Source organism: Bolinopsis microptera, chromosome 11 (genome assembly GCF_026151205.1).
Source record: "Bolinopsis microptera isolate Bmic1 chromosome 11, MBARI_Bmic_1.0, whole genome shotgun sequence".
Classification (NCBI taxonomy): Eukaryota; Metazoa; Ctenophora; class Tentaculata; order Lobata; family Bolinopsidae; genus Bolinopsis; species Bolinopsis microptera.
In genome coordinates, this window is record NC_087082.1 from 17,666,828 (window position 1) to 17,694,092 (window position 27,265).

A 27,265-nucleotide genomic window follows, 5' to 3' on the forward strand; every position below is an offset into this window, starting at 1 on the left:
ATTCCTCATTTGTATTGTCTTTACTTACCTCCAAGTGAAGTTTTAGCCTCCCCTAGCTTCTCAATTCTCCCTCGATTTGGTATTGATCTTCAGCACCCTCTCCTTCACCTAAATCGTCACGGTTACCGTCTGTTGTATCACAGTCTAGCCCAGAGTCTGTTTCTAACAATACTGTCGTCATCATGTTCCGAGTAGGTTGGTTCATCAGGGTCTGATTCAAGTCCAGATTGCAACTGTATCTTTTGCTGATCGGTCTCTCTTTAGGTGGTCTTTTTATCATAAGCGTGTTTAGTGCTCCTTTTTCTAGATCTTTCTCCGTGGATTTGCTGCTCCTGTTTAAGACAGTGTAGCTTCCCTCCGCATAGTCACCATTAGCTGCTGCTTCACTTGACTCTAGCTTTACTTTATCAATCGTGCTGTTATGGATAGAAGTCATGTTCCGAGTAGGTTGGTTCGTCAGGGTCTGATTCAAGTCCAGATTACTGCTGTATATTGAAGATCCTTCTTTGGGTGGCGTGTCACTCTTTATCAGATTAATTTCCCCTCTTCTATCCAGGTCAGTATCTTTAGGTACAATCTTTTTCTTGTCTGACTCCTCAGTAACTGCTTCCTCGCTTAAATCAAGTTTATCTTGACTAGATGTGCTGCACTTTTCCTCAGATGTGCTGTACTTTTCCTCAAATGTGCTGCACTTTCCTTCAGATGTGCTGCACTTTTCCTCAGATGTGCTACACTTTTCCTCAGATGTGCTGCACTTTTCCTCAGATGTGCTGCACTTTTCCTCAGATGTGCTGCACTTTTCCTCAGATGTGCTGCACTTTTCCTCAGATGTGCTGCACTTTTCCTCAGATGTGCTGCACTTTTCCTCAGATGTGCTGTACTTTTCCTCAGATGTGCTGCACTTTTCCTCAGATGTGCTGCACTTTTCCTCAGATGTGCTGTACTTTTCCTCAGATGTGCTGCACTTTTCCTCAGATGTGCTGCACTTTTCCTCAGATGTGCTGCACTTTTCCTCAGATGTGCTGTACTTTTCGTCAGATGTGCTGTTTTGGTGCTTTGAAGGATTCTTCAAACTAGCTATGTCATCATATTCATACATATCGGACTTGGTTTCATCGTCAGAATATGTTTCAGCAGCTTTTTCTTTACTCGGACAATGTACGTCTATTTTCTTGTCAGCTACGCTGATTGACATGCTCGTGATGTAATGGTTTCGGTTCTCTGACTTTTTCATGGATTCGTCTATGGTTACTGGATTTTCCCTACTATTTTTCGGATTTTCAGTGCAAGGAAACGTCTCTTTGACAGTGCAGCGTTTCTGCGCTTTAATCTTAACGATTATAAACACTATAACAGCAGCAATTAATGCAGATACCGATATTCCTATTACGATCTTCAATTTTTTGGACCTTCTTTCATCTTTAAGATCTTGACGACTAGCATTATTTATCACTTGCAGTGAATCTACGATTTCCATCTCTGTGGGAGCCATCTGTACTGTATCGTTTTCTGTTCTATCCATTCCTTGTAAATTCTCGACATGTTTGCTATCCGGATATTGTTCTTTAACACATTTATAGTTTAAACGATGTTTTATCTCTTTGCGAAGGTTCTGATAGATTTTCCATCTTTTTTCATACACGTTCCAAGGGTTCTCATTTGGCGATGGAATGAAATCTATATTCTCAAAGTCATTAGACTTACACTCATCTGTTAGCTCAAGGAATGCCTGAACAACCTCCCTTTGTCTTATCATCCAGTCTACCTGAACACCTATCATGGCTCTGATACTTCTGTCATTTGACGTTACGTCCAGTTGTTGCAGATTCTTTATTTTGTCTAATTCCTTTTCAAGCTGATTCGCCATTACGTTATCTGATAAGAGTGTTTCAACTTTCGTTACAATGTTCTTCTGATCTCCAATCATCTCATTTGCTCTCAACCTCAAAGTGTTCCTTGCGATATCGAGCTGACCACTACCATTATCTTCTCGTTCATAGCTCTCAGTCACTATTACTAAAGCAAAAAACCACAAAAGTGTACTACTCATACGAAACGAAATCAAAGCCCGGATAAAAATTATCGTTCCTCAGTTAACGTTGAAGGTACAACTGCTTCCGTAAAATAAAGACGTGTAAATGTGTAAAGGTACGTTACTGCTGAACCTTTACCTAGTATTTCATTTATAAAAGTATTGAACATGCTGTACTTATCGTTAAATTTCGATCTTGCGAGTTAATATGTTACTTGTTACTAAATTCTCAAGGTAAGTTCGATATAATTAGTTACACATCTTAACTAGAAGCTCAGTAGATAGTGCTACATATGAGGGAGTCTCTTGCGCAATATGAATTCCCCAGCATGTTAGTGAATAGTGGCTTATTACTACTATTAGAAAATACCTCGTGTAGAAAATGTAAATTGTTCAGACTGTCAGTCTGTGGTTCAGTATTTAACTACTGAGTAAGGTTTATATTATTTGTATGTTCTTTGTTCACAGAACTGAGAAGCGCAGTGATCCGAGACACACTGCTTTTGATAACTGCACTCAAAATAGGACAAAGGTATAAGACAATTTGAGAACAAAAAATGAGAATGAAATAATTTCTTTGAAATAATAATGGCAATCATAGAATCATCTCTAAAACAATTAAATACTCTATGGATATTCGTTACACGAGCGGAGATAAATCGTTCCCGTATTATAATCAACAATCTAATTTTTTCTTCATACTGCAAGTTTTTATTTCTGCCCTGACACAAATCGATAAATGTGATCCAACAAAAATTTCTCTACATTGTCCCTTGTTACAGAAACATATTTCAACATTCAACTTTTCGTAAGTTGTTGAGAATGCAAAGGAGTGCTGTTTGCTCACTTCTTTATCGTAATAGATACACACAGAGATTACATGCTGATTTTTGCCTGAAACATGATTTTGACATTCATTATTTTGTGATTAAATCATTATATCCATTAGGTCGACGATTATTTACACAGATCTCACTCTGATATAAAAACCTAAGTTTGAAACATATTTCACAGCTCTGCAATTCGCAATTCTTCATTTGTATTGTCCTTACTTACCTCCAACTCTCCAAGTGAAGTTGTAGCCTCCCCCTAGCTTCTCAATTCTCCCTCTATTTGGTATTGATCTTCAGCACCCTCTCCTTCACCTAAAGCGTCACTGTTACTGTCTGTTGTATCATAGTCTAGTCCAGAGTCTGTTTCTAGCAAAACTGTCGTCATCATGTTCCGAGTAGGTTGGTTCGTCAGGGTCTGATTCAAGTCCAGATTGCAACTGTATCTTTTGCTGATCGGTCTCTCTTTAGGCGGTCGTTTTATCATAAGCGTGTTTAATACTCCTTTTTTTAGATCTTTCTCTGTGGATTTGCTGTTCCTGTTTAAGACAGTGTAGCTTCCCTCCGCACAGTCATCATTAGCTGCTGCTTCACTTGACTCTAGCTTTACTTTATCAATCGTGCTGTACTCTTCCACGAGGATCTCCTCGATAGAAGTCATGTTCCGAGTAGGTTGGTTCGTCAGGGTCTGATTCAAGTCCAGATTACTGCTGTATATTGAAGATCCTTCTTTGGGTGGCGTGTCACTCGTTATCAGATTCATTTCCCCTGTTTTATCCAGGTCGGTATCTTTAGGTACAATCCTGTTCTTGTCTGACTCCTCAGTAACTGCTTCCTCGCTTAAATCAAGTTTATCTTGACTAGATGTGCTGCACTTTTCCTCAGATGTGCTGCACTTTTCCTCAGATGTGCTGCACTTTTCCTCAGATGTGCTGCACTTTTCCTCAAATGTGCTGTACTTTTCCTCAGATGTGCTGCAATTTTCCTCAGATGTGCTGCACTTTTCCTCAGATGTGCTGCACTTTTCCTCAAATGTGCTGCACTTTTCCTCAGATGTGTTGCACTTTTCCTCAAATGTGTTGTCATCTTTGTCTGCAACAGAGGTCTTTGTTGATCCCTGCTTAGGTTGTAATTTCACTATAGCTAGATGACAGCTGTATTGTGTTTCTAGCGGCCTCTCTTCCTCCCCTTTTAAGTCAGTATCTACTTTCGAATAATTTGTATCTTCTTTCTTTAGATCTTGATCTTTGTCAGCTTGTATTTTGTGTAGGTTCCTCTGATGTTCTAAGATTTTGAGAGGGGTTTTGGGATAGATTTCATCGTAGAGAGGTTCTCCCTCCTCGTTATCTTCAGAAATCCAGACTTCATATTTTCTGAGAGGAGAAGTTGATGATTTTTTGTCTAGTCGCTGTATCAAGGTTTGGTTCAGATCTACATTGCAACTGTATTGTCTTTCCAGTCCGGGTCTTTCTTTTGATTGTCTGGTTAGGTCCAGTCTGGTTGTTGCAAATGTCGAGTACCTTCCATCTTCTTCCTTATCAACTGATCCTAATGCGCCTCTTTGCTTGGCTTTACTAATTGTGTCATACTCACAGTTAGTTTCATCCGCTGGTACGACAGTATTTCTGTCCACGGGTATGACTGTTGTATAAGTGTAACTCACTTTACTGCTACATGGTTTGTGAAGGACACAACAGTTTCCTTCCTCATCTGTTGCCTGATCTTTGTTGGACAGAGTATTGCACTGTAAATCACTTCCATTTTTTCCGCCAGTTTTAGGAGGTTCTTTAATGTCTAGTTCTTCGTAGAGAGGACACTCTTCATCTTCTTTGGCATTTTGCTTTGCATTTTCAACAGACACTACATTTTTAAAGTTAACTTTCTTCGTTGGGGGTCTTTTGCCTTTGTTACGGCTCCCAGACGACGCATCTCCTACTCCAGTAGGTTCTGCACTGGGTGCCGCTGATTTAGGTGGAACACTTTGATGACGAGAGGACCGTTTGACTATGTTTATGTGATACCTTGATCTCAGGATAAAGTAAAGAGCGAGAGACAATAATATGAAGATGGTCAATGTGGTCACTGAGGTTGCCATTATTATTGGTAATTTGTCTGTCGAAACTGAAGATGATGCGTTGTGATCCCTTTCTTCTGCCATGTTGCTTGCATCTCCATCACAGATGATCTCATTCAGTTTCAGCACGTTTGCTGTGAACTGAAGATAGAAGTTCCAACATTTCTCATAATCGGTCCATGGAAAATTCGGTGTATCATCTTTACAATCTTTGAAGTCACTGTCATTGAGGTAGTTCTGGCTGATATTGAGATAAAGAACATTTTCAACTGTACGATGTTGATAGATCATCCAGTCTACGTGCTTTTTCATCACAGCGACCAAATTTCTTTTGTCGGAATTTTTTATTGTCTGTATTTTTGCCCTCATTTCCTCCCTTTTATTTATTAAAATGCGCAAGGTGCTATTTTGCTCGTCTATCAAAGCTGCCCAAGCAATTATCTTATTTTGGATGCCTAATATCTCTTCTGTCCTGTCGATGAGAGCACCTTTACCATTGTCTAAAGAAGAAGCAAAACTCACCAGCACCACTAAAAGCAAGGCCACAACAAACATTCGGTTACAATTACACATATTTACGAAACGTATACGGAGTAGCTCGAACTGCTTCCTCTGCCCCGACTGAGAGTTATGTTGTAATGTTGGTCACTCAGCTCATTATACAGTTTGACTTGCTGTACCCTGCTTAGTTCAACAGAGTTATACACATGAAGTGACATCATTATAGTGGTTTACTGGTATCCTACTCATTTACTACTAACTCTGTGATTCTGTAGTAAACTACGTGACGGTACGATGACACCCTGACTGCTGACATTAGCAGCTTTAGATTGTAGTGTGGTATTCTTCTGTTTCTGGATGTCACTGCGTTTACTATTGTTTAATAACAGCGAGAGGGTATAAACTGGGTGTAAAGTGAATTGTATGGAAATTGGAAATCGGGATATTCAGAATACGGTATCAAAACTTGGCCAAAGAGTGTGATATATATTGAATTTTTAGTAAGAATCTCGTATGTCAATGACACTTGATAATTTGTAAAGTTCTAAGCTGAAAAAAGCTGAATAGTCAATTGTTATATTGATTGAGCCTGTCAATAGAATGCACGGAGTAAATTTTTGAATACCTATTTTAAAGAATTTTTAACAATTTAGGTAGTGTTCGTAATTTCCTTGTTATTTGTGATACTTTTATAGAAGAAATGATAGGAACAAAGTTAGGCAAAACTGTAAAAATCATTTAAAAACATCCAAAATTCAATCCATTTAATTATTTATCACACAAGCGAAATAATACTATAATACGAAGTATGGCATCAGATTTATAAAAAGTAAGCACACGATACTGTCTTTAATGATTGACATTCTCTATCAAATATCTGTTCCTATCTCAATCAAATCAAAAAAATATATGATTTACATCGTCCCTTTTTAATTATGCATAGCAAAACTTCAATTTCCAAATTGTTGTAGGTTTATTGGGATTCAAATGAGTGCTGTTTGCTTTCTTCTGTATAGTAATCAACTCGCAGATCCGATTTTGATATTCGCCTGAAACATGAACGGTTCATTACTATGTGATCAAATTTCAAACTTAAATTTCAACTGATTTATGAACTTATCTACTGAAGTTCCAAACAAATTTTACACTCTAGTCTCCACTCAAACAATGTTGATGATTGTTACTGATTCAAATTATCCCTACTTACCTTCTGTTAAACTCTGACATAACTTCTGCTCAATTCGTCTGGTCTCCAGCACCCTCCTCCTCAATTAAAGCGTCACCGTCTGTTGTATCACAGTCTAGTCCGGTGTCTGTTTCTAGCAAAACTCTCGTTATCATGTTCAAAGTAGGTTGGTTCGTCAGGGTCTGATTCAAGTCCAGATTGCAACTGTATCTTTTGCTGATCGGTCTCTCTTTAGGCGGTCGTGTTATCATAAGCGTGTTAAGTACTCCTGTTTCTATATCTTTCTCTGTGGATTTACTGTTCCTGTTTAAGACTGCGTAGCTTCCCTCCGCATAGTCACCATTAGCTGCTGCTTCACTTGACTCTAGCTTTACTTTATCAATCGTGCTGTACTCTTCCACGAGGATCTCCTCTATAGAAGTCCTCATCAATTCTTGGTCAGGTTGCAGTTTCAAGGTGTGGTTCAGTGCTAGATTACAAGTGTATTGTGTTTCTAGTGGTTTCTTGTCTGCTATTAATATTCCAGTCTCGTTCATTAATGATAGACTAGACTGTCCTACTTCTAATTCTCCCTTCTCATCCACAGCACTACCACCTTCTTCAGTCAGACAGAATGTGTCGTACTCTCCCTCAATCTCCCTCCCCTCTTCTGGTGCTACTTCTTCAGCCAGGCAGAACGTGTCGTACTCTCCCTCCTCCTCCTCTGCAGGCTGATCTTCGTGAGCTAGAGTGTTGTACACATTGCTCTGATCTTGTTTGGGAGGTTCTTTGAGGCACATTTCGTCGTAGAGAGGATCCTCTTCTTGGTCATGGGTGTAATCAACTGTGTTGGTTAATGGTCCTGTCTTCTGACTTCCGCTCGCTATCCCTTCAACTCCAGTAGGTTCTGTTTCTCTTTTAGCAGAAAGACTTTTGAGCCGAAAAGATCGTCTGACTATGCGGTATCTTGATCTCATGATGAGGTAGAGGGCGAGAGAGGCTATGAGGATGAGAAATACGGGAACGGAGATTCCCAGTATGATAACTAATGATTTATCAAATATATTATCTGTCGAATCATCTTCTGAGCTATCTTCGTCGTCCTCATCGTTTGAATCATTTTCATCGTCACTATCCTCTGTTTCACTGTCATCTGTTCCATTTTTATCATTCATTTGCTCGAGTTGCGAGATACAGCAGCTCTGATAATAATCCCAATATGTAACGTATGTAGACCACATATCTTGGCTCCATTTCGATAAATCAGAGGGAAGTTCAGCCAAAACCTTCTGATAGCAAGTTGAAATATTGCTACTATGATTTTGTGAAAGATTTTCTATATGTTGGCACTGTTCTTTCATATATCCTTGGTGATCCAACATAATCTCTCCTGCCCTTCTTAGCTGCCTTATCTGGGTTCCACCTATGAGATATCCATTATCCAGATATATCTTTGTAGCCCCTATCTTAGTCCTTGATGTGTAGATTCCACTGTTCATGTCTTTTTCTTTTGTAAGGTAGATTAAATTGTCTTGTGCCAAAATCATCTCTTTTGAATTTATCTTTAATACATCTTTTGCATCATCAAAGGTTATTACTGCCGATCGACCGATAATTGTCTCAGCTGCAATTACCATAATTATAAACAAGAAGTTTATAAGCATTTCGTAATACTAACACTGTAACCAGCAAACAAACAGAGAAAGTGCAATGTAACGTATTCCAACATGCTATCCTTTTTACTCATCTCACAGTTCAGTTTGGGATCACATGGTGTCTACCTGGTTACTCCGACAACACTGCACCCTGATGTACTAACCCTGGTGTATTTATACTTCTCAATACATGACACGTTGTGTGGGCAGTATTGTTAGTGATTACTCACGTTGTTATGGTGATGTGTTACTCACTCACGTTGTTATGTAATCTACTTCAGCATTACTTCATCTGATTGCAGGTAACTGTGTTACGTGGGGTGTACACTGTTTTGTATTATGAACACTGATAGTAATTATTATATTTTTCGGTTGATTTGTAATTTAAGATGTACAGGTACCAAGCACTAAGTCGGAAATAAAACAGGCATTTTTCAAATTCAAATGTAATCAACCTACTGCTTGAGTATTCACAAATAAAATATTTCTCATCTAAATTGGGACGGGAAATATCGGGAATGTAAGATTTAAATTGGTCAGTGCTAATGTTGATTTGCCTTGCGTGCCCAGTTATAATGCAGTTATTAAATTGAAATTAGAATCGTTATTGATATCTAGAGAAACCGCAATATTTCATTATTGCTCCCTCAAATGTAATGTAAATTAATATAAATTGCTACAATCATGTATAAATAATAGGTACACAAAACAATCTTTTGGAATTTCATCAGTTCTTTTCATACGTAAATCAAGGAAAATTAAGAACTGTCTCTTGAACACATGATAATTTCTACATGAGAGTTAATACTCTAATACTCTAATAATACTCTAATGTTTGTAGAGCTAAAAAGAGCTTCTTCTCGTATTATGTTGTTGATTTGCACTGATAGAGTGTTGCATCAGTCACAGCCGTTCATCTGGAAGAAAGATCGTCTTACTACGCGATATCTTGATCTCATGATAAAGTAAAGAGTTAGAGACGTTACGAGGATGAAACATATCGGAACGGAGATTCCAAGTATCATTGATAATTTATCTGATTTTGGCCCTTTATCCGTATCACGGATATAATCTTTGAGCTCTGTTTCTTTGAAATGAAGATACAGATCCCAACTCTTATCATAGTTGATCCAGGTACCTTGCTCATCTGTTATCTTATCTCTGAAGTTCTGCCATTTCTCAGCATATCTCAGATACATATCCCTGTCCTGATCCCCTGATATGTTTTTGATGTGATCATTTTGATGTATCATCCAAAGTATTTGCTTCTTCATCGCGATTCTGATAAAGGAATTGTTGGTTCTATCGTTATTGGCTCCCTCAATCATCTTCGCCATTTCATCTCCCTTTGATCTTAGTTGGTTCAAATTGATCCTCGATGCATCCAACATTTTCTTTTGGATATCCAAGATTTCTTCCGTCCTGTTGACGAGTGTTTCTTTAGCATTTTCTAAAGAAATAGAACTAAAAACATATCTACAGACTGAAATTCTCGCCAGAACCACAAATAGAAAGCTTAGAACTAACATCCAGTTTCAACTAGTAGACACACATACAATACTCGAATACAATACGGTATAACAAGAACTACCCTATCTTTAGACTAAAGACTAATGATGTAATCTTACTGTTATACAGTGTAACACCCCTGTTTTCAGTACTTTCAAATTAAATCACACCCAGGTTTAGATTACGGACCAGATGGAACTAGCTACGGTGCTTCAATCCTGATAGAAAAGGCCATGGATCCCAGACAAGATGTTATACTTGCTCTAAAAATGAACGGTGAGAACCTGTTAATGTACACTTAATACCCATGTATACGAAGTAGTGGGTATAGTGTGAAGGTAGACTAATCCATATTCATATTTTACCAACACAGTTATGTAACCCAGGAAGATACAACGTGTCTATTTAGTATAATTACTAATCATATTTTAATTAACTAATTAATTGGTTTTACAGGAGAGGAGCTGCCACGAGACCACGGTTACCCAGTCAGACTGGTAGCCCCGGGAGTGGTGGGAGCTCGTAACGTGAAGTGGGTAGGCAGTATTACTCTGAGTGAGGTGGAGAGTTTTAGTCACTGGCAGAGGAGAGACTACAAGGGTGGGTAATGAGTGTAGTGTTGGTAAAGGTGTAGTAAAGGTGTAGTAAAGGTGTAGTAAAGGTGTAGTAAAGGTGTAGTGTTGGTAAAGGTGTAGTAAAGGTGTAGTAAAGGTGTAGTGTTGGTAAAGGTGTAGTAAAGGTGTAGTAAAGGTGTAGTGTTGGTAAAGGTGTAGTAAAGGTGTAGTGTTGGTAAAGGTGTAGTAAAGGTAAAGGTGTAGTAAAGGTGTAGTAAAGGTGTAGTAAAGGTGTAGTAAAGGTGTAGTAAAGGTGTAGTAAAGGTGTAGTAAAGGTGTAGTAAAGGTGTAGTAAAGGTGTAGTGTTGGTAAAGGTGTAGTAAATGTGTAGTATTGGTAAAGGTGTAGTAAGGTGTAGTGTTGGTTAAGGTGTAGTAAAGGTGTAGTAAAGTGTAGTAAGGTGTAGTAAGGGTGTAGTAAAGGTGTAGTAAAGGTGTAGTAAAGGTGTAGTAAAGGTGTAGTAAAGGTGTAGTAAAGGTGTAGTGTTGGTAAAGGTGTAGTAAATGTGTAGTTTAGTAAGGTTGTAGTGTTGGTAAAGGTGTTTGTAGTAAGGTGTAGTGTTGGTAAAGGTGTAGTAAAGGTGTAGTAAAGGTGTAGTAAAGGTGTAGTGTTGGTAAAGGTGTAGTCAAGGTGTAGTAAAGGTGTAGTAAAGGTGTAGTAAAGGTGTAGTATTGGTAAAGGTGTAGTAAAGGTGTAGTAAAGGTGTAGTATTGGTAAAGGTGTAGTAAAGGTGTAGTAAAGGTGTAGTGTTGGTAAAGGTGTAGTAAAGGTGTAGTAAAGGTGTAGCATTGGTGTAGTATTGGTAAAGGTGTAGTAAAGGTGTAGTAAAGGTGTAGTGTTGGTAAAGGTGTAGTAAAGGTGTAGTAAAGGTGTAGCATTGGTTAAGGTGTAGTAAGGTGTAGTGTTGGTTAAGGTGTAGTAAAGGTGTAGTAAAGGTGTAGTAAAGGTGTAGTAAGGGTGTAGTAAAGGTGTAGTAAAGGTGTAGTATTGGTAAAGGTGTAGTAAGGTGTAGTGTTGGTTAAGGTGTAGTAAGTATTACATTGATAGACAGTTGTATACAGGTGTGTTACAATTGTAAAAACTGCAGCTGTGTGTTTGGTAAGGTTGAGTGCATTGTTGAGTTAAAGGTGTAGTCTATTTGGTAAATTCGTAATAGGTTGTATTTTCGTGTTAATTGTTGTATAAAGTGTTATAAGTTTAGTAAGTTGTAGTAACATGTTAGTATTGGAAAGTGTAGTATAAAGGTTAATAGTATTGGTTAGTTATAATAGGTAGTAGTACAGGTTAAGTAAAAGTTGTAGTAAAAGGTTGTGTTATGTAAAGTGTAGTGAATGTTGTAGTTAAAGGTGTAGTATTGGTAAAGGAGTAGATGAAGTGTTAGTGATTGTTAAGGTGTTAGTAAAGGTGTAGTAAAGGTGTAGTAAGGTGTAGTAAAGGTGTAGTAAGGGTTGTAGTAAAGGTGTAGTAAGGGTGTAGTAAAGGTGTAGTAAAGGTGTAGTGTTGGTAAAGGTGTAGTGAATGTGTAGTAAAGGTGTAGTATTGGTAAAGGTGTAGTAAGGTGTAGTGTTGGTTAAGGTGTAGTAAAGGTGTAGTAAAGGTGTAGTAAAGGTGCAGTAAAGGTGTAGTAAAAGTGTAGTAAGGTGTAGTGTTGGTAAAGGTGTGTAGTAAAGGTGTGGAGTCTGGTGGGGAGGTGAGTCATATTGTTATTCTTGACACGTGATAGTGATTCTGGAGTTGATTGATTTATAGCTGTCACGTAAGTAATAATAATATACCTCATCTCTCCACCAGAATCCACATCTTTAGTGCTTTTAATTATGTGATGTTCGTTGTTTTAAATCATCATATTGTTTTAAATCATTTATAAACTGAACAACACTTTAAGCGATTTTCGGATGTTTAGAAAGTTAGTAGCGTTGACTTGCAGAATTAATGGAATATTTAAACTTTCAAAGTGGGCCATTGAACATTTTTGAGTGAATTCAAGGAGTTTTGGAACGGCAATCCCACTCAAAACGTGATAAATATTAAAATTCTAAAGAATAGCATTGAAACATTGCCAAGGAGGCAAGTTTTTGACACGTAAATGTTATAAAATATCCGGTGGTTAGCAAATTTATGCTATATTTCTGTAAATATTCCGTTCTTTGGGACTGCAAAGTTCAAAACTTTTTAATCTCATTCCAATTTCCACACGTTGTTGCGGTCGGCTGGACTGGGAGTTTCAGACTTATTTGTGTTTGAAGCCAGCTTACCGCTGCAATTTCTCCAGAAGATGATAATTGGGCATATAATAGTAACATCTCTATTTCCGCACGTTCGTTTCAGTTTTTTAATTTAATTTCTTGATTTATTTGAATGGTTCGAATATCAAGACTTCCTTTTCTCTAGATTATATTAGTAACTTACATTTCACTCCGCCCAGTTTATCTCCACCATGAGATGCTGCTCAATCATTTAAAAACTGCAGCTAGTCCGCTAGTCTTTTCTGATTTGCTCGGTTCATTCCCGTTGCGCTTAAAGTTAGTTCTATTTTCTAGAGACCCTCCAAAATTCCGTCAAATAATTTTGCTCATCTCTTCAGTTCGTTCACTTAATATTATAGTTCACCCGGATTAATCATTCTGTTCAACTCTATATAATATTGTACTCCTTGTTGTTGAACCCAAGTTACTGATTAGACTGACTGACAGTCCTTGAGATATAAGAAACAGGTCTCCCTACCAAATCCCTCGCGAACCTCTGAAACCTCTTGTTAAAAACCAGGTAGATAACAGGGTTAAGGAACACATTAGCAGACAACAGGTACTGCTGTGTTATCTGAAATGTGTAGGATACAGGATACCCTGATATCACCAGTGCCAGCTTCACAAAGATCGGGATGTAGGAGAGGGTGAAGAGCCAGGAGACGACCATCAGAGAGACGATTGTTCTGGAGAAACCCTTCCCAGCTGATGACGCGCTGGCTCTGCACAGGATAAGGAGTATACCCAGGTTCAGCAGTATAAGCAGAGTTACAGGAGCTACCAGATACACTCCTACTACTATTAGAGAGGGAAGGGGGTAGTCTCGGTAGTTGCTTGAGGTGCACAGGAGAGTGTGAGGTGCGAAGAACACCCCGCACCCCAGCGCCATGTAGCACACAGAGGGAGCTGCTGCCAACACAAACAGTCCCGCTAACACCAACATTGTTACTCTGTAACTCATCCTACCGTTCCTTCTAGCTACCTCACTTACCAGCCCTAATCTCCGTGCTGTAAGCAACACAGTCAGTAATATCTCGTAGAAGAAGAAGATACTGGAGGTGAAGGAGACAAAGTAACAGATCTCAGGACCAAGCACCCACCGGTGATGGAGTATTGTGGTGAGAGTGGGTAGGAATGTAGTGAGAAGGATGAGCACATCACACACCGCTATGTGCTCTATTATCAGTCTGGTTACTAACTCCACGTTGAGTGCTTTGTGAGCATTGGAGGCGTAGAGGAGAAGGGTGTTACCGGGGATACCGAGGAGGAGGAGGAGGAGGTTGTAGGTGAAGATCAGGTGACGGGAGGTGGGGGTTAGGTGCTGGAAGTCGGCTGTGTAGTTCACCATCCTGGCTGGGAGGGTGGTGTTATGTACTGGGACTCAACTGGGGGCTTGGCAACAACTAGATACATAATATAAGGTAGATCAATAAAACATTCTACTATCCCTATGTTCTATGATATCTAGATTGCTAATGGTAAATTAAAAGAAGCAAGATATGAAACTCACAACATGCAACATGAACACCGAGAAATAAGGAAATGATGGAACAAGTTAATTAGGGATCGTTCACATATTATAACGTAATCAGCTGAGGGGGGGGGGGGGTTCCAAATGATTACGCTAGTGCTCTAGTGTAATTTTGACACAATAGCGATGTGTAAAACTGATTACGGAGGGGGGGGGGGATAAAAATGTTCCAAAAAATGATTACGTAATATGTGAACGACCCCTTAACGGCCCTTAACGGCCCTTGTACGACCCCTTAACGGCCCTTGTACACAACTGGATGAAAAGTCTAGGGCGGGCCTGTAATTACCGTTACTACCAGGCACATTAGTACAGGAATATTCCAAGCACGTGTTCTATTGCTCTAGTTAAGTATATTTATTGCGAAATTAGGAATAAGTTTTAGCAGTTGTTGCTAACAACTATGAACGAGCACAACTATATAATATATATTATATTAATATAAGAATATAGATAATGATTAGACTGGTATAGGTCTATTAATTAATAATTAATGATAGTAAAGCTGACTGCCCTTGACTGGAGGCTTTTGATTGGGCGACTCGGACTTGAGTCGTTGTCGGTCGAAAGTCATGTTAAGAGGCTTTTATGTGCCCAAAAATATGATATATACTGTTTTCGAAAATATCTGATTTTAACCTGTTTTAAGATTATTTGATAATCAATAGAACAATTTTGGTAACCAAGTCTTCGATAGCCAAAGCTAGGCAATACACAGAACTTTCATGAGAGTAGAAGATCATGTCAGGGGAATCCTTCATACTCAGCACTCAAAATGGACATAGAATTAGTATGTTTTGACAATAAAACGAAGCTCAGACATATTTTCAATTCTTAAGGTTCGTCCTTTAGTCTTGAGAAGGCAGTTTTTATTTTGAAACCAAGCAGATTGAAGGTGTGTGTATTAAAGCGAGGTTGTTTTTGATATTATTGTCAGCAGTTTTTAGCACAGTACAGTAGGCACTGCACATTCCACAAACATTAATGCGAGCAGAAAATGTACCAAAGCAAAAGTTTGGAGAAATGTTTCATACCTAGCACAAAAAAAACAAGACTTGCTTTCCTCTCCTTTGCAGAAAACATACAAGATATGTTTGAACAATTAAACGGAACAAGCGAATACTCTGTATTTTGAAAGTGCGACATTTAGAGGCCATGACTTAATGTCTGAGAGAAGAGAAAGTATATCATATCACTATCTGCGTGACAGCTCGACAGGGGTGATTTCTGCCGAACTTTAGTTATCGAACTAGGGTACGTGTCAAACTAGAGTAAGTGAATCTCTGTGCGCGTAACTTTGTAAAACTAGGTACACAAATAGTGTGTTATTAACGAATATCAATGTTGAATGGTGATCTAGAACGCTTTGATATATTATGCAAAGTGTAGTACAACGCATAATGAAACATCTGGTCAACGTTTTTAACATCTGGTCAAGAGTCAGGTTTTTGGAAAAATACTGGTCAAGTGAAATCATACTGTCTTACTTGACACTTAAAATCATGACGTGACGGATTGAAATGTCGTAATTTGAAAGGAAATTCGCAATTTTCCGCAAAAAACGAGACACCAAAAGATTAGCCACCGCACATTTCCTCAAAAACTTTCTGTCCCTGCTAGAAATCTGCCACAACACATAACGGTCATAGATCAGACAAGGCTGGTCGGTCGGAGGTCGGTCGGAGGTCGGTCGGGCGCCGGTCGGCGGTAGGTGAACGCCGGTCGGAGGTCGGTCGGAGGTTGGTCGGAGGTTGGTCGGAGGTTGGTCGGAGGTCGGTCGGCGGTAGGTGAACGCCGGTCGGAGGTCGGCCGGTCGGAGGTCGGCCGGTCATAACATCATTGTACATACATGCTACATACATGCTCATAATTATATAATAAAAATATCTGCCCGTGCTTTAATTCATCTCCCGTTAACAAAGGGACTTAGGTTGCGATTCACTTATTCAAAACGTAAGATAACTTTCATACCATTATATTACCAAATCTTGGAAAAGATAACGCGAGTCTACTTTCTACATGTACTAGCTTTGTGTAAATTTACGGAGCGGGGAAGGAGGGTTTGAAATGGCCAAAATCCAGCTGTTTCTTACCCACACAATATCTTTCTACTTCTTCGTCCTCCTTCCTCCTAATAGTCTTGTTAACAAAACTAACAAGACTATTATAGTATTATTAGTCAACAAAACTAACAAGACTATTATTAATCAACAAAACTAACAAGACTATTATTAGTCAACAAAACTAACAAGACTATTATTAGTCAACAAAACTAACAAGACTATTATTAGTCAAAAAAACTAACAAGACTATTATTAGTCAACAAAACTAACAAGACTATTATTAGTCAACAAAACTAACAAGACTATTATTAGTCAACAAAACTAACAAGACTATTATTAGTCAACAAAACTAACAAGACTATATAGCTATAGCCAGTGATGATTGATTAACGCTCAATTACACCTTTGCATGTGTAAATACTATACACTATACAGTTCGTTTCTTCGGAACATTCCAGAAACTACCAATCTCTGAAAGCTACCTTAGCTAGAATTAGAATTAGAATTACACGGCAATACAATAAGATTATTAGATAGCTTAAACAAGCAAAGTTCAGCTGCACCAGCACACCATCGGCGAGAAAATTGTTCTGAATGATCGTCACTAGATTTAAGTGCTACCTACGGTTAGTATTTAAAACTGGTGGGGACTAAAAGCTAGCATATTACAATACCTTTGAATGGGGGACCAGAAAATCTACTGGAATATTTTCAGTTTTCACTGATTTGTACTAGCATATGAACACCTGCTTGTAATTTTGGCAACCGATAAATGATAAAATTATCCCGTCGATTACTGATGATATTATGTGATTAGCATTTTTACCTTATCTAGTGCAGTCACAGTGCAGTCACAGGTGAAACTGGACCAATGTTAAAACAATTATGATATGCCACTGGAAGACTCACATTAGTTTAAAATCTAGAAACAATATAACATAACCATAATATTTTTCTTTCCAGCCCCCGAATAAGCTTGATTCCGAAAGTGCTCAAATTATTTAATAGTTTCTATGGCAGATGTTAAGTCTTTTCTCAACATTGAATGTTATCGACTAGACTACTGGAACAAGGAAAATACTTTGTCGGGTTGTGATGGCTGTTGACTTGTTAAAATTTCGGTAATTTGAAGATTTTGTGGGCCTAATATTCCTGAACTGTGGACTAAATATTTATATGGGTAGTCTTTAAGTCTTTAGACATTTTATTTGGGATGATATATTATTTAATTGGGAGGGCCAGGGGGGGTCTATTTATTCCTCAATGTTAGGTCAATTGGAATTTTGTTCACTCTAATTTAATGATCAATATCTTATTAAAGGGAAATGATTGTCAAGGCAAGGTTGCAAGTTGGTTCTAGGTAATTAAATATTTTAAACAACATAACATGGGATCAAAGCAAAATGGCTTTAAATACTGTACATTAAAATTTTAGAGCTCGTTCACGACAACGAAATCTTCAGAACCTTCAAAGGATTATTCAAGAACATCTGAATTTAAAAGCAGTTTTTTAAATTGAGACAAATGATGCTGAATAAAGTAAAGCTAAGGTAACGAGGGAGTGAGCATTATAATGAACAAAATGTGTTCACTATAAAAATATGAATGAAACTAGTTAGTTAAATTACCTTTTACTGTGAGTTATTAACTATTTATGTAGATAAATGATTAAGTTAATAGTTACGGACTATGAAGGTGTCACAATCAGAAAATACTGGTTAATTAAATATTATCACTGCACCTTGTAATATAATTTCAAGGGGACAACATGAACATTCGAAGTGAAAATAGCATATTAGCTGCCAAAAACAAGGGTGGATAGCACAAAAATAACCTTATTGTTAACATATAATACATGTAATAATACTAGATACATGTAATAATACTAGATCGATCAGACCATTTACTCCTCAATTATATCGCGACAATAGTTTTGTTGGTATACCAGCACCTGGCTCGCCAGATATGGTACATCTAGTATTGATATGGTGTATTATTGCACGAGCAATGAGCACTACTGATAGCTTGATAGTGATCCAACCTCATTACCTGTAATACAGCACCTTAATAGCTCCCATCAATGAAGAGTGTGGCCTTGTTTACCTCATTACCTGTAATACAGCACCTTAATAGCTCCCATCAATGAAGAGTGTGGCCTTGTTTACCTCATTACCTGTAATACAGCACCTTAATAGCTCTCAGCAATGAAGAGTGTGGCCTTGTTTGGAAAACGAGATTTAGGTGCTAAAACAGCAGACGTAACAATCGGTTAACCTTAGGGCTAATCTGGATGATTGTGATATAACATCGTAGGTACATCTTACTGTTTAAGGTAAACATGAGATAACTGTACATAATATTATCTTTTGCGGTGCAGATTGCAGATGTAAGAGCGGCTCTCCAATACATGACCATTATTGACCCCAAAAAACGTTCAGTTTGTTGCATTTGTACAGTTGCTTTGCAAAGTGAAGTCATCTTTTCCTAGTCTTTACGATGACTGTCATTAAAGAGGGGGGGGGGGGGGGGCGAAAAATTCTCATAATGTTTGTCCGTTAATGTCCGTCAATGTCCGCTAATGTCCCAAAAAGCACGCCCGTTGTCTCATAGAATCCAAAAAGGACAGGACATAGGCGGACATGTCACACCCCCCATAATTGTTTCTCCAAAACTCTGGACCGGGTTGTCAGGCTAGGATTGTTTTAAACTTTTAAAGGAATCTTTATTCAAACCACTTTGAAAGAGATTGGAAGAGAAAACTATTGAATATAATTTTGCAGGCAACTTAATCGCAGGTAAATTCTGTGATATGCATTAGTTTCTTATGATTAGTTTTACGATCCAATAAGTGCCATCTTCATTAAAAAGTATAACCTCTTCCTCTTCAGGATTCAACCCAAGTATAGACTGGCACAATGTAGACTTTGACGACAAGTATGCAGTTTCCATACAGAATCAGCCAATCACCAGCATGGTAGGTTAAATATGTAAAATATGTAAAATATAGTGAAAATAGTATTCACTATTCATTCAATGAAAACAAATAGATCACGAAGACAATACGTAAATGTTCCAGAGATAAAATTCCAACCATCATCTCCAAATGTTTTACACTATGAAATTTCTTAAATTTATTTTTAAAAGGCCCAGGGGTAAATATAGGTTAAGCTACGCTTTTCTCAAGACAATCAGATTCAGTTAGCAAATCAAATCATTATCGATGAGACGAAATAATTATGCGCTGCCGCTAGAAATTCAATATGAAAAATAAATACAAAATACAAAAATACAAAAATACAAAAATACAAAAATACAAAAATACAAAAATACAAAAATACAAAAATACAAATGAAAAATTAAATTTAAAACGATCATAATTAACAATCTCAGTTTGGCTGTATCAATTGTAATGCGAGTGCTCTTCAAAATGTTTCGTTTCTTTTCTAATCAACCCACCTGAAATAATGTATAATTCTCATATTAGTTTTCAGCTTGTTTCATCAGAAATGCCGCGTTCAATTTAGTTGGTAAATTATAAAATCAAATTGTTCAGTTTAAATCACATTTTTGTGGTTAATTAGAATTGATTCTAGTTCCAGTCATATATTACCCAAACTTACTAAGATACCTCCACCTTGGACTGCTATTCACTCAAAGAGCGTATCTTTTTTCCGATTCTCGATGAACACTTACCTTACATGTGATATGATTTAAGTTTTAACCAACCTTATCACGCCTTGTCACACCTTATCACACCTTATCACACTGGGCACTCTAAAATGTTGCTGAACCCTGAATCTCATAATCTGAATCTATACAACCTTATAAATTATGATCATAAAATGGCATGACTCTGAGCTGCAACGTCAAAACTATACACTGGGAATTGTGGATATATCAAGTAAATATCAGTTTGTTAGTACTTTTTTGGGAATTAATAGTACTTTATAAAATGTAGGTTTATTAAATGTAAGAATTGCTCCAACCATACCCTATATAGCTAGGAAAACAGTTCTTACATTTAATAATGTTGCAGTTGAATAAATAAAAACTAGTCTGAAATACACGTTACCTATGTTCGGGCAGGGTGATGATTCAATGGTCTGGCAACTAACTGAAATTGTTATGTTGTTTTAGGTTGAGTTTATGATTCCTAGTGGTAACACTTAGACCATTATATATCTGAATACGCAGTGAATAGCACAATATATTGATATCTAGGCGGCCTAGACTAGGCCTCACCACGACAATCAGGAGGTCCGTTTGTAGGAACAATAACTCCGTTCTGACAAGTTGCTCCATCACCTCCCTGGTTGGTGTGACCTGCATCACAGTTCAGGGTTACCTCCACTCCGGGGCCGACTGGTAGTTGTGGTCTCGTCACTACACTCTCCCATGTTGAGTCGAGTGTTGCGCAATCAACAGGTGCTGAAGTGATCAAGGGAGCAAGAGTTAGTTATTCCATCTGTAATATTACGTCTTTTAAGTGGCGTTATGGAAATTTGATTTTTTATCGATTTGAAGTTCAAATTGATTACACCCTTGAATTATTAAAGGTGTTTTAAATGTGAAATTTATAACTAGAAGGAAAGTAAAAGTAAAAGTTTATTGTATGAACAAAGCAATGTTTACCTTTTCTGCCGGTAATCACAATCTCGTACACAGAAAACAATCCTGCGACATTACGCTTTATCTTAACCCTGTCTCCGTTTTTACAGCCGGAAAGAGTGTTGTGGGTAATTTCTCCCTCAGTGTACACTGTGGTAGTGTACTTTCCGCAGAAGGTGCCACCCTCACAGGTACTGCAGTCAGTCATAGAGCAGGTCCAGGTGGGGTAAGGATTATCAGTGCGTCCAATCCATATCACTTGTTCAACACAGTACACCTGGTCTAGAGTCAACTTTAACCAGACAGCACCGTCAGCACCACGCTTTGTCCGGGAATAAGTCTCCAGGTTCAGGTCTATAGAGCAGTAAGCACCGTATTTCTCCTCGTTATCTTGGAATGTGTGGGAGGTCTCAGCACTGACTGGGACTATCTCACCATCCAGTCTTTCTCTCTTAGCTGCGATTTCGAGGATAAGATTTATTGAAAATGTTATAGAGGACCAATGGTAGTAAGATCAGTTATTTTAGGCAAACCATTGAACAATTTGAGTGACTTTTGGAATGTCAAAAGTGATTAGGTTTTTACGTTAAAGAAATCGTTCTTCTCAACCGGTCCGAAAGTTTTAGAAGTTGAAAGTGCAAATAAAGTTTGTGGGTGGAAATTACAGTTACAAAATATAACTTACCGCATAGAGAAATTGAGATGACTTTCAGGAAAACCAATAAAAACATTGAGCTTGTTTCTGAAGGAGTGCAAGTGTAAGGTCAGATATTATATTTGCATTCTTTTGATTTAATTGCAATACTACAATTAATACAATCACGGTGACACTCATTATGATTATTTGGCACAGCCTTTTCAAAATTACTAGTGAGCGAAAGAAAGTCAATATTTACGGGTGGGTCTAAAGATTATGTCTTTAATCAGAAATAAGGGATACGACCTGCAGCTCTCAACTAACGAATAGGATTCCCACAGTGATGTTATTAAAGAGATAAGCCGGGAGAGTTTTTGGGCGCAATTCGAGGGCAATCTCAATAATCATAGTGGTGAGGGACGTACAGACTACAGAGTCTAAAAGTTTCTTTTTGACGGCAAAGGAGCTCGTTCAATTATGGGACTTATTCATGCGTTAACTTACATCTTTAATGAAAGTCTTGCATTAAGGACTAGGATCTAAGGCTTAGTCAACCTAAATGCTAATTTTCAGGGCGTTAGAATAATAGATTGCAGTCAAGAAACCTATCGTGGATGGAGCTTCTTTTATGAGATGGCCAGATGAATTTTAAAGATATGCTCATGTCCTTAGCTTGCCGTGCTGACCTAAATTTATGAAAGGATCATTTGAGCTGAGTGGTGTCAGTGGGAGCCAAGGAGCTGAAAAAGTTCCCACTGTTAAAATCCGGGTGGTGGTGGTTGTTGTTAAGCAGCTACATTGTACTGTTACAGGGACGTAGCCAGGATTTTTCTTTGAGGGGGACTGTCGGCGAGCGAAGCGATCCGACGTGTCCAATCCAGCTGCGCAGCGAGGAAGCTGTGGCAGGGGTCTGGGGGCGCAGCCCCCATCGGGGTCCAGGGGCGGAGCCCCTTGGCGGGGGCTAGGGGGGCGCAGCCCCCCGGAAAATTTTTGCGAAACAGGGTGTTTTAGACGACATTTGGCATTAAAGAAATTTGTAGGACAGCGCAATAAACTGGGATTGAAAAGAATCAAGTACTCACGTAAATTTGGTAACTTCACAACAGCAATCTGCATTCTCCAATCAGAATTTACGACTTACTCAGGCCTCATCGTCTTAAGATTTTTACATTTCCTACGGTCTAGGGGACACTATTGACTATTTATAGAAGTCTTCTAGAATGTTTGCTTGGATGTTATGACAGATATTTACTAATCCACAGTTCAAATCTTTGACTGACTGCAGTCATAAACACAGCCCCCCTAGCCCCCCCCCCCCCCCCCCTGTCTACGTGCCTGTACTGTTATAGCCTCATACCATCAAAGTAGAACAGTCGCATAAAGGAGCTGTAATGAGAAACCAAGTGTTATCAGTTTTACACTTTCAGGTGTGTGATCCGCTTGATGGAGGAACTGTGGAGATTATTGATAACAAGATACATTTGAAGGGTTATGCGTTCAGTGGTGCGGGCGCTAAGGTAAATCTCCCCATTGCATTGCTGCTGATAATTAATGTGAATTATCTTTGAATCATTTACATATTGCACTCTTGTTAAAATATCTAACAAATATGAAATGTGTTATCTTTATGCTCTACATTTACAGGTGATAAGGGTGGACGTTACATTAGACGACGGTGTTACGTGGCAGACTGCTGAGCTGGTACAAGACGACAGTCCTCTTAACCGGTGTTGGTCTTGGTCGCTCTGGGAGGTTCGTATGTTATTCTGATTGCCGAAATTCCTAGCCTTATTACGGAATCTCGGTCTAAGAAGCCCTAATGATCTAGTCCCAAAAGTTGTCCAGAGTTTATTCGACGGTTATGTATGGCGTCGCGACCAATAAAGAACCAAATAATGAAATCTTCCTAACAATTACCGCGCGCGCGTCCGATAATTGCTGATTGGAATGAAATATAATTTTCCACATGTTAGTGTCGTGAAGTAAACAAGAAATGCGGCCACTTTTCTTTTGTGGATGGCCCGCTCAATTTCCCGGTCTGTGATGGCGTATTTTATCATATTCCATACACACTCAAACCTGGGGAGTGGCACAGTGGGCTACCATGCTAGCATAGGCCTAAAATCGACTTTCTTAAATTACTTTGAAAATAAGCTTTCCTTATTGTAAAACGCTAGCCCGATTTCATGCAAAAAACCGTAATTAAAAACTTCGCAAGATGCCAAAATGGCGTCGCGTGAAAAAATAGCATTTTTCACTGTCAAGAAATTTTGCCTTTTTTAGCCAAAAATTGCCTAATATTTATTATTTTGGGCTAAAATGCCTGATCAAGGCAGTTTTTAATAATTGAAATACAGTATAGTACTTAAGAATACTCAGCCATCTAAAAAAAACTGTGTGACTTTAACATTTTCACCTGATTTTTGACCGCGCCTTTTTTATGGCGTGTATTTTAGGCAATTTTTGGGGTATTTAACGACAGAAATCGTTGTTGGTTTGCAATAGTTCGGTATAATGCATGGTATCATCAGAAAGCTTAGACAATTCCCTATCAGATGCAATAAGAATCACTTTGGGAACTTTTGGGGGAATTCTGTTTACAAAATTAAGAAACTCAAAAATTGGGTAAAATTTGCTGCATTTTTAGATAATTTATGAGCTCAATTTTGCTATTAAATTGACATATTTTAGTTATTCTCCATGTTTGTGGCATTTTTTGCATCCTAGACCAGATGCATATGGATGAAAAATCAAAATATCACAATTATTATAGTTAAAATTAATAAAAATCCAAAAAAATCGTGATTTTAAACGAAATTTTTGAAAATAACAGGAACAATTTTGGCGTTTCAGAAAATTTTGGTCATACAAATGGGCACAACTTTTGTTCTGATCTATATTTTTTCATAATTCAAAAAGATTTGAGTTCCTAAGATAGCTGTCCTTCGTTTACAGTTCATAAAAGAGCTTTAAAATTGATTAAACCTCTAAAAAAACAACTTTTTCTGGGATCAGCCTCCTATTTTTGGACGACAAGATTGCTCAAAATCGGCCCAAAAATTTTTTTCTGGGACATTTTCGGCCCTGTAAATGATTGGAATCGTATTTTTGTACCCAAATTACCTTAAAAACAAAGTTAGGGGCATGTGTGATGGTCTAAAATACCCTATGCTAGCATGACCCCCACTCACAGCCCACTGTGAGTGGGGACCCCAGGCTTTACTGTTTATACTTTATAAGCATGCAGATTGACACACGCTGCAACCCCTTTTGATCGCGCCGGCTGGTGTGCAACGAGAGGTGTGCAACGTGAAGCAACATGCAGATATGGCGGAGTGATAGGCCGAGCGCCGCCCAGTTAATTCCATATTAAATTTCAAAATACATTTCTATGTAACACTAACCTGAACCATATGTTTATTGTTTATGCAACCTGATATGACACGGATCTGTGCAAAATTGTAATACTATAATACTAACTCGAAATAATATGCTATCAATTAGTGCCTAGCTAGTTGGATACGTACATGGTGAGATTAACGATTATCTTGATCGGTTCAGCGTCGCGCGCCGATACCAATTTAATTCAGATTTCAGAATATTGCGCAAAATAACTTTGCGGAGTGACAAACTCCGCAAAGTTATAACTAATATGGCACGTACGTTCGCTCGCAGGCACGCTCGCACGACGTCGCAAAGCTACCATATACAAAAAAAACCTCGTTCGCTAACCCTGGCCTTGTCATTGACTCTTTTGTGCCTTCGGCACTTTGAGTCATGGATCTGGAAAAAATAGTTTCGTAAATCTAAACTACGTGATGCATGCAGGTACTAACGTCCAGGACTATTTTAGGGTGATATTGAGTTACCGGAGGGATCAAAACCTGGAGACGAGGTGAAGGTGACGTGTTGTGCTGTGGACTCCAACTACAACAGACAGCCGGAAAAAGTGAAGAATATCTGGAATTTAAGGGGATGTCTCAGCAACTCCTGGCATTTCATTAGTGTCAAACTGAAGTAAATTATTATAAGGTTTAGAAAAGTTAAAGCAGCGAATTACGCTAATTTAAAAAGACTTCGGTTTTAAATGTATGCATCCGTACGGATGATGATTAATCACTCTACACTCGACTGTCACTTGACTTTTTCAACCCGTTCTCTAGCTGGCCGGGCCAGCCTGGTCCTGAACGACTATTCGAAACCCTAACCCTCTAATCTGATCCCATCCCTAACCCTACCCCAATCCCTGACGAAAGCATATGCCGAAACCCTAAACCCAACGAGAAATTAGACCAACTTCCTTATACGGTCATATCACGTGATCGAAACAGTTTTTCGCCAATATCTCGGTAGGGGATCATTTTAACCCTATAGATTAGTATTACTTATGTCATGGGGGTGATTAGGAATCAGCGTCCGAAAATACATCGATTTTTAAAAGAAAAATCTCGAAGGTCGAGTGTAAAGTGATTTAGCACGCTCGCATCGGTACTGCATGGTTACCGTTTTTTGCCGATTTTTACTTACTCATTATGTTAATACATAGTAAAACTGATTAGATTTAAATTTTGGGACCTAGTAAACTTTAAGTAATTAGAATTAACTTATCGCATTTTTGTAATTGGTTACAGTTTGTATCATGTTCTTACTTCATAAGGGGTCGTTCACATATTACGTAATCAATTTTTGAACAGTTTTTACCCCCCCCCCCCCCCCTCCGTAATCAGTTTTACACATAGCTATTATGTCAAAATTACACTAGCGTAATCATTTGGAAACCCCCCTCCCCCCTCGGCTGATTACGTAATACTAATATGTGAATTGTGAACGACCCCTAATGCTGTATAAAATATAGTTTTCGGTAATCTATATTAAATTAAGCCCTTCGATTTAATCTTTAACGTATGTTGCGAGACAAAAAGCCATATGTTCTCATCCACACTTGACACTAGATAACTGAGGTTTCGGCTGTGGTTAAATTTAAATTATTGATATTTGGCTGTTTAGTTAACGCTCGCTTACAACATTTTAACTCTTATTCTAAACTTAGCACTAACACAGGCCCTATCCAATCTATAGAAGGTAACGTATAAGGGTGGGGAGAAAACTTGTGTTTATTATTTTCACTCTGTCCAATAATTTATGATGTTAGATTTACCGCAAACTCCGATTTACCATTTTATTTCCCACACTCCGCAGTAAATCGGGGTTTTACTAACTAATTTGTGTAATACATAAGTGTGATACATAAGTGCTAGCCTATTTTGTAACAGTGTTACTGTTCAATGTTGATATAATTTATAGTTATTTTATCTGTATGTACACATACAGCATAGGCAAATTAATTAAAAATTACGATTTTTAAACCGTGTGTTTTATTTTAAAAATAACTGTATCATTTATTTTGTAGCCTTGGCAACGCGAGCTGCGTTTTAATTTTATATGTTTCGTGCGCGGCGCGGCCCAGAATGCATGTGACATGAACATTAAACAATTAAATTTAAAGGACACTCCTGAATCCCACAAATCAAAACACAAAATGTATTTAAAATTTATGTGCTGCGCCCCCGCTAATTTTTTAATGTCTTCTTCATTCTTAAAATTCACAATTCTGAATTCAGGTTTCCTTTTTCGCCACCCCTACTATGCAGTTTTCCCACTCTATTACTATACACTATAGCAATCCGAAATATTTTTTTCCCGTCAGCCGTCTGATCTAGTCACTTGTCACACGATGTAGACCTACCGCGCACGAGTGCACGGCTGTATCGTGGCTTTCGCCACAATACTACTACTAGTG

General features: G+C 38.2%; 2 protein-coding genes across 2 annotated transcripts in view; both read left to right on the forward strand.

Annotated features, from left to right (window-relative positions):
- LOC134823195 (sulfite oxidase-like) overlaps nt 1-26,172 on the forward strand; it is a 44,003-nt gene extending 17,831 nt beyond the window's left edge. Inside the window, exons 8-13 of the mRNA XM_063834581.1 lie at nt 9,941-10,042; nt 10,223-10,366; nt 19,109-19,194; nt 22,893-22,982; nt 23,110-23,217; nt 25,319-26,172. Of these exons, the coding sequence (XP_063690651.1) occupies nt 9,941-10,042; nt 10,223-10,366; nt 19,109-19,194; nt 22,893-22,982; nt 23,110-23,217; nt 25,319-25,486 (698 nt within the window). The 3' untranslated portion in view covers nt 25,487-26,172. The remainder of the gene's footprint in view (nt 1-9,940; nt 10,043-10,222; nt 10,367-19,108; nt 19,195-22,892; nt 22,983-23,109; nt 23,218-25,318) is intronic.
- Nucleotides 1-27,265, forward strand: part of LOC134823189 (polyunsaturated fatty acid 5-lipoxygenase-like) — a 1,185,970-nt gene that overhangs the window by 113,407 nt on the left and 1,045,298 nt on the right. The window lies entirely within an intron of this gene.